A 7,919-nucleotide genomic window follows, 5' to 3' on the forward strand; every position below is an offset into this window, starting at 1 on the left:
AGTCAATAACGAGAGCACTCCTTCCTCCCCTTCCTCCCTCTTCCCCCTCCATCTCCTTAGTTTGGTTTCTGTTTCTCTGCAGACAAGCCCAGCCTGAGCTTTGAAACTCAAAAAGTTTTGAAAATTTCAGAACATTTCGACTCGCCTCGTTTCCTTTCGAGGCTGTTTCAAAGCTCTGTTTCATTTTGATTTTGCTGTTTTGAGCTCGAAACAAGTCAAAACATTGTCTAAATGAAACTGCAGGTGAAATTTTGCACAACCCTACCGCCAGCTCCCCTGGCATCACAGGCTGTGCTATGCTGCACCCCATGGGTCTCTGAAGCTACTACAGCCAGAGCAATAGGGGGAGTGGTGGTGTGGTGGGAACCCGAGGACTGCAACTGAACCCCTCACGGGCCTCAAGCAGCTTGCTAGCGATCAGTGGGACAGCACTGTCCAGCAAGATGAAGTTCCTTTCTGGCCAATGGTCGGTTTCCTTCCTTCTCTGAGTTTACATTTGGCACGAGAGCAGAGCCTTGGCTCCTAGAGGCCCCCTGTTCAGTGCTTCTGCTACTTGGTTTGAGCAGGAAATGGGGAGGTGACACTCCTGGTTTCCGTTCCCAGCTGAGCCACTGGCCCACTCTGCACCTGAACAAGGTCCTCTCCTCTTCCCTGAGAGGCAGTTGCCTCTGGGTGTAACTCTGCACTCGGTCATTACCGTTCCTATGCAGCCTTTGGCACCAGAGGATGGCATTTCCCATTTCCTCCAGCATACCTCTGAACAAACCCTGAAAGGAGCTTTGGCTGCTTCTGCCTGTAACACCCAGTGTGCTAATAAAAGTCTCATGCTGGGTTTGCTTGTGACTTGGGGATGGCAGTTGCTTATGTGTGCTGCAGTCATGTTGCTTTACTTTCTGCTCCATCTCTCCCAATACATCTTGTTTCATCTTCCTCTGGGCTTTCACCTGACACTGTGAGGAGTGCAGGGAGGCTGGTGCTCAGGCGGTGCATGTCTGGAAGAGCATGGCCCCAGGACTCAGACAGCCTTGGTCTAAAGGTGTTCACTCCAATCACAGCGAAACTCAGGCATCTCCCTACCACCTGTTGCACCCTTTTGCTTTTACTGCCTATTGGACCCTTACTTGCTCTCACCACCCACAGTACCACAGCTGCTCCTGCCACCTGCTACTCTCCTCTTTGTCCTGATGCCCATGACATCCCTTGCCTTCTTGCCTCCTATCTGTTCCCTTGCCAGCCTGTTCCTCCTTTCTCATTATGTCCTGATATTCTCCTGCACTCAGTTTCTAGTACAGGGCAAACACATGGAGATAAGCACCAGGGAGAGAGACTGTTTTGCCTTTATGAAAAATGTGATTTTTCCCAAAGACATGGGGTCAGAAGAGACCTTGAGGGTCACTTAGGCCAACTCCCTGCACATATGCAAAATTCACTCTTCCTAAAGCATCCCAGAGAGCTGCCCCTTCAGTCTCTTCTCCAAACATCACCAATGAAAGGGATTACGTGACTCCCCTGGGTGGCTTGTTCCACCATGCTACTGCTCGTACTATCCATAACTGTTCTGCCCTGAACCACTCACATGGCTCCAGGAGTCTATCAAACCCGCTAATAAGGAGCTGACAGGTGCTTTAGCTAGTGAGCACTCTGGGTCAGCTCCTGTCTTTTTGTTCTTTTTTGTACAGCACCTAGCACAGCAGTGTCCTGGGCCAGGACTGAAGCTCCCAATGTCAATACAATACTAATCATAAATACTGGTAATGCTGATAGCAGCTACAGTTCATGTTCTGGCTCCTCCCCTAGGGCTTTTAGTGTGGGTGTGTGATGCAGTACCACATTGCAGGACAGTGCTTGTGTGAATGTGGGTGTGAAGCACTGTGGAAGCATGTTTGTTCCTCAGCAGGTGTCACAGCTGCTGTGAGCGTGTATGTAAGTCTGTGTGTGCCAGCGCTTGTCTCTGTGGGTGTACGCATCTGCATGGGTTTGTAAGTGTAATGAGATTGAATCACATAGGGCTTCTACCCTATGCTGGCCAAAGGGGTTTGCCTGTCAGCTCTCTGTAGTTCAGCCCAAGCTGTGCCCTGTCTTATGCTAGTAGCTGTAAAGGGCACTGAACACTTAGAAAGCCCCTAAGCTTCCATAAGATTGAATGCCTGGCTTTGTCACCAGCTGATCTGTTTGTCACTCGGCGAAAGAAGCATTTTGATGTGTCCGTCCAGTCAATGCTCCCTTCCAGCACCACTGGGATCTGCTGAGGCAGGAAGATGGATTGCATATTCTGCACCGCCTATGCTGCTCAGCAGTTTCACTGGTGGGGATCACAACTCTGATGCCTTGTCCAGTTTCTGCCTCTATCCCTGCTCCTGAAATGTTTCCCGTTTGCAGCCTTTAAGATACAGGCACCTCCTGAAAGTTGGCAGCAAGATAGAGCTGCATTATCTAATGCCCCTGGCCTGCCCCTCATAGGGCCATATCATCCCCATTGGCCACACAGGTGCACACATAAGGCTAATAGCCAGACACTGCATCTCATGGGGTGGGGAGGCCTCTCAGCTTCACAGATTATTGCCCCTGTTGTCATCTGGGTGGCGGCTTATTTGCATTTCACCAATGGGGCTAAACAATTCTAATGTCAGTGACACAAGAAGGAATATGACCTGGTTTTCACCTAGCGCTTTTTGTCCATAGATCCATAGAGAAAGTCAGCTTCATATCCCTGTTTTTCAGCTAGGAAACTGAGGCACAAAAGGTCATGTGTCATAACCAAGGTCATCCAGCAACCTAGTGGCCCAGTGAGGATTAGAATGCATGTCTCCTGATCCCAGCCTAATACCCTCTGCATCTAGCCAGCCCACCTGGGTGATATCCCCTAGGAAGATCAGTGCCTCTGATCTGGCACCCTGAGCTATCATAGGAAATGCTGTGGAGTAGAGTAAGAAGCCGGTGTGACCTCTCCTCCTCCCCACTGTTGGCCTCACAGCTAAGATTGCAATGAGAGCTGTTTTTTGCTGTTCCTTGTCAAACCTCTCTACACACCTGGGATGCTAATCAATATTCCAGCTGGTGCTCAGCACCTTCCACTGCTCTGCTATATGAATTCAAGATCTTTTGAAGTATCTCCTAAATAAAACTAACATCAGGCAGGACAGGCAGCACACAGCTATGGCATGGGACTGGGAGAGTTGACCTCTGATCCTCACTCTGCTACAGCCTTCCTGTGTGATCTTGGGTGATTAACCTCAGTTTCCCCAAGGGTAATATTAGAACAATGATACCAGCCACAACAGGGTAGGAATATTTGAGATGAGACTACTTAACATTTAGAAAGTGCTGCCAGACACTCAGTGGGAACACATTAGGAATGTGCACAGTATATATGGCCAACATTTTTCAAGCCACATGTCCCAGGTGAAGCTCTTATGCCCATACTGAAGATACTAAATATCTAGCATGATTTTCCAAGATGCTGAAAATTCTCAGCTTCTCCTAAGTAGAAGAAATGCTGTGAGGACTCTGCACACTTAAATATCAGGCTGTTTAGCTGAGGGTCTCCCATATGGATTTTGTAATCTAATTTTAGGCCCCTTTGTTTTGAAAATAGACCATTAAAACCTAAGTAGGTCACACTGGCAACAAAGGAAATGGATGTGGCATCTAACAGGTGCCTGCTACAGAAGTGCTGAATGGAAACACAAGTGAGCAGTGGTTTTCTGAAAACTAGACATTGCTAAAAATAAAACTTACAATACGCAATCCTGTTCTTTGGAACAGGATAGTCTCTGTGGAATGTAGCAAACAGTCATTTACAGCACTGGGGACTTTTATTTCCTTTCCAACTCAAAGCAGTGGCAATCATTGCCTCTTATTTTCAGACTTCTCCTTCTCTACCTATGTCCTGCTGAAAAGGTGTTAGATCCCAGCTTAGGCAATCCTGGAATGCCCCATCCTGAATGGAGGGAGATCAGCCCATCATGCAGCCATGAAGAAGACAAGGGCTGGTTCTGGAGCAGACGGAGCTCCAGGGAGGCAGAGCCAGTATCAAGTGTCACCATGTACTGACAGCAGTTACACCAGATCATGGTGACAACCCTGCTCATTGCATGTTAGGCACACCACTTTGCTCCACAGGACCACTTGACAGCACTCCTTAGACACTCTGGACCAAATCCCCATCTACCTAGTAGGTGGTTGTGTGTGATCCTGTTCCACCCTGTTCAAATCCCTGAATAAACCTTCACACACCTACTTTCATAGCCAGTATCTCATGAATGCCAAGAAACAGGACATGGCAGGCCTGGAGGTAGATGCTCACTAGTCACAGCACACAGTGTCCCCACATGGCACCCTCAGCCACTGCAGCTCAACCCTGTCCCAGCAGATCTCCCTCTGGGCTAAGAGTCTGTTCCAGAGAGCTTATTCTGTTATCAGGATCTTAAACAAGATTGCCAACAAGGCAGCTGTTAACACCAATTGCTCTGGCAGCTCCTCAAAGATGGAAATGTGATCTGCCGGGATCTTCCAGGACCAGCTCTCTGTATACAAAACACCAAGAGCTGCCACTGAATCATAGAATAGTAGGGTTGGAGGGGACTTCAGGAAGTCATCAAGTTTAGACCCTTGATCATGGTAGGCTCATACCTAACTAAACCCATCTAACCTGCTCTTAAAATCTTCCAAGCATGGAGATCCCACAATCACTCTATATTCTGCTCCAATGCTTAAGCAGCCTCAGAGTGAGAAAATTCTTCCTAATAGCCAATCTAACTTCCCCTTGCTGCAATTGAAGACCATTGCTCTGTGTCCTGCCCCCCCACAGCCACAGACAATGGTCTGTCAGAAGGGAACAACTCTGGGTCCCAGTGGATTTGAAGAGGAAAGCTGGCTGGGAGAGGCTCTTGCCAAAGATCAGTCTCCTGAAGAGCCAAGTCAGCTTCTGAGACATGTCTTTGGGTGTAGAAATTCTGCCTGCAAAACCATCTTCTTTTCTCAGCTAAGTTTTATTTTCTTAACTAGCAATCTAGTACTTATATGCCCAGAGAATTAAAGGCACTGATAGCACCTTTTATCACAGAGGCCTGGAGTGAAATCCTGGCACCACTGATGTCACTGGGAGCTTTACTAATAACTTCAAGGCCTGAATTCCTTTCTAGGCATTGAGTCTCAGTGACTGGCAGTGCCTGTTAATGACAGGGCACCCGAGGCCTTGTTCAAAATCCTTGGGTCCAATGTACCCCATGTGAGACTAACACAGGTGGGTGACACCGGGCACGAAACCCCCAATTTCACTTCCGACAGGAGGCTGGTGCCCCTTGTGCTCTGGCCACGGTGCTGAACAGTCAGCCTGGGCCCAACCCCAGTCAACCCCCTTTGTCCACCCCTTGGCCTGCTGGCAAGGCTGCCCTGCAGTGCTCTGCTGGTGGGTCCCTATAGATGTTCCTGTGCTCAGCCGTCTGCACGCTCCAAAACTTGGTGATGTCTATTTGTGCCAGACACTGTGCTCTAAACAAGACATCTCTTCAACATAAAAGCCCCTCTGTTTCTCCGTAGGGTGGGACATAGCCTGGCAGGGGCCCAGCAGGTGCTCCCCACCTCTCACAACCTGACCCCCAAAGCCCACCTAAAAGTCAATATCCAGAAACCTTTGTGGGAAGTTGATGGGTCCATCTGAGTGTCCAGGGAGCTCCTAGAGGATTCTTCATGGCTGTTAGGAAGCAGATTTCCTGTCTGACAAAAGCTCTGGAGGTGTATTTCAGTCCACAGCATGGATGTGCCTAGTCCCACAGCCTGGTTTCAATGCACTTGCACATACAACATCGTGCTCTGTCATATGCAGCACATTGGTTGGTTCAGCACATTGGTTGGCTGAGCCCCAGTTGCAGTGAATACATTGTAGAGGCATTACTATTTCCTCACAGATGATTTAAAAAGACTGACTTAGGTTTCAGCTCCCAAGTGCTACTCTTTGTGCTGTGACTTTAAATACGCGATGCATTGCCCATGGACTCCCCTGGGTTCTGGCAGAGGTGGTGCTAACACAGGACTGGTTGTAGAAAATCCTGTGCGAGTGGAGGGTTAACTGTTTCCTTACCAACACTGGGAGACAAAGGAGTAAAACAAAAGATAAGGGTGTACATAGCCACCTCCACCAAAGGGGGTATGGCAAGCCAGGGAAGGAAGGAAGAAAAGCCAGGAAAAGCAGCCAAATCAGCCTCATGACCTCAGTAGTGCAAATGCAGAATAAGCCCTTCAGCCACCTGTCTCAGGAGGGAGAGTGGGAAGAACAGACAGCACATGTGCAGCCATCCTGCTGCATTGTGTGTCCTGGGGTTTCTCAGTGTCCCTCCCCCCCACCTGCTTCCCTGACTGGGCTTGGGCTGCAAGGGAGAGCAATCCAAGGGCCCTGGCATCTTGCAAACTTTATATTCACCTTCTCTGCTATGAATAATTCAACTCCCATATATAATGAATGTAAAGTGCAGGGCTGGGGCTGCTTCTGGCAGGTTTGTTGCACAGCCCCTGCTCCCTCCCAAGATGCAGCATGGAACATTGGCTATCGACTGGAAAAGGTGATTGATTGTTATTTATCCCTGACATGCAAGCGTGACAGCCCCAAGCAGACCGAGAGTCTGGGGAACAGGATTTCAATAGCATTGCTGCAGTGTGCAGAGCAAATGCATTTCCTGGCACAGAGCAGAGCCCTATATTCACCTCCATGGGTAGAATTTGATACTAGGATATATAGGAACTCAAGGTAACCATTGTAGATATGGCTCCCTCCCCACCTCCAGTACCACGGTAGTCCTAGATAGCCAGTTTTTCAGTATATTCTCTTTGTCCACAGTTCTTCCACTCAGATTCATGTGAGATTCAGGCTTCAAATGAATGATAAATCAGAAACCTCTCCCAGAATCAAATCTGATCCTAACCCAAAGACAAAATTACCGTGAATTCCCCCCTTCCACCCAATAGCAAGCCAGTTAAATCACAGAAATGCAGGCACAAAATACCCTGTTATTTACACATTCTCCTTGCCAGCAGCTCCCCTTTCCATCCCTGTGAAACAGGCAATCTCCTCTTCTATAAGCAAGCCATTCTCCCGAAGCAGGCATATGCCCTGGATACTGGAGGTGATTCTTTCCTGGGAATCCAGCAGAGCATTTACCTTTTGTGAGCTGAAAGATTGCGTCCAGTGATACAAAACGAGTCTGTCCTTGGATCTGAGTGCAGGGTCTGTCAGGTCCTGGTTTTCCTCAGCCTCTTTGGATTTCCCTGCATCGTTATCGACAGCTGAAATGGGCCACCAGCTGCAGTTGGTAGGAGTAACATTGTTGGGAGTCGCCATGACAGCCTGAGATTGGAAGAACAGGAGAAGGAGAGAGCAGCAGCAGCTGCACTATCGGAGCATCACATGGGCTCATGGAAACAGCATCACTACCAGAGCAAGCAGGCTGAATTCATTACTTGCTCTGTGTTGGGATGGGCAGCGCAGGGCCAGGGAAGTGGAATCAGCAATGTATTTCAGGCAAGAAGGGCATTTGCGTAGGCTAAAACCCAGCCTGGTTCTGCCCATGTCAGCACTCCCACTGAAACACGTTTCGCTGACATGCAAGGGGCTGAGCAAAGACTATCCCTCCTGCCTGATCACCCACGCAGGACTCCCTGCAAGTCCAAACTCTGCCTGGTGCAGGAGTGTCTTTTGCAACAGCAGATGCTGAGACAGATGATTTTCTGTTTGAGAGTTAATAAACAAATCCATCAATCCAGACTATCTATAAAATGTCCAGCAGGGGGCTTGCCTCCTACAGCCCTGCAAGGAATAAAGCATCAAAGGTTCCTTGGGGTTCACACATTTTTGTGTATTCAGGTTACTTATTAATGACTGAATTAGTATTATTTCTTTGTTCCATAGCAGCACTTGGGGGTCT

General features: G+C 48.6%; 1 protein-coding gene across 2 annotated transcripts in view; it reads right to left on the reverse strand.

Annotated features, from left to right (window-relative positions):
* GDAP1L1 (ganglioside induced differentiation associated protein 1 like 1) overlaps positions 1-7,675 on the reverse strand; it is a 63,259-nt gene extending 55,584 nt beyond the window's left edge. Inside the window, exon 1 of one of the 2 annotated variants that reach the window (XM_019509839.1) lies at positions 7,157-7,675. In XM_019509839.1, coding sequence (XP_019365384.1) covers positions 7,157-7,336 — 180 coding nt within the window. In that variant the 5' untranslated portion in view covers positions 7,337-7,675. Of the gene's footprint in view, positions 1-7,013; positions 7,103-7,156 lie in introns of those variants that run through there. The other variant, XM_019509840.1, reaches the window with a different exon arrangement.
* Positions 7,676-7,919: the final 244 nt, after the last annotated feature.

The sequence above is a fragment of the Gavialis gangeticus genome, unplaced genomic scaffold, assembly GCF_001723915.1.
Source record: "Gavialis gangeticus isolate Ggan-Ray unplaced genomic scaffold, GavGan_comp1, whole genome shotgun sequence".
Taxonomy (NCBI): domain Eukaryota; kingdom Metazoa; phylum Chordata; order Crocodylia; family Gavialidae; genus Gavialis; species Gavialis gangeticus.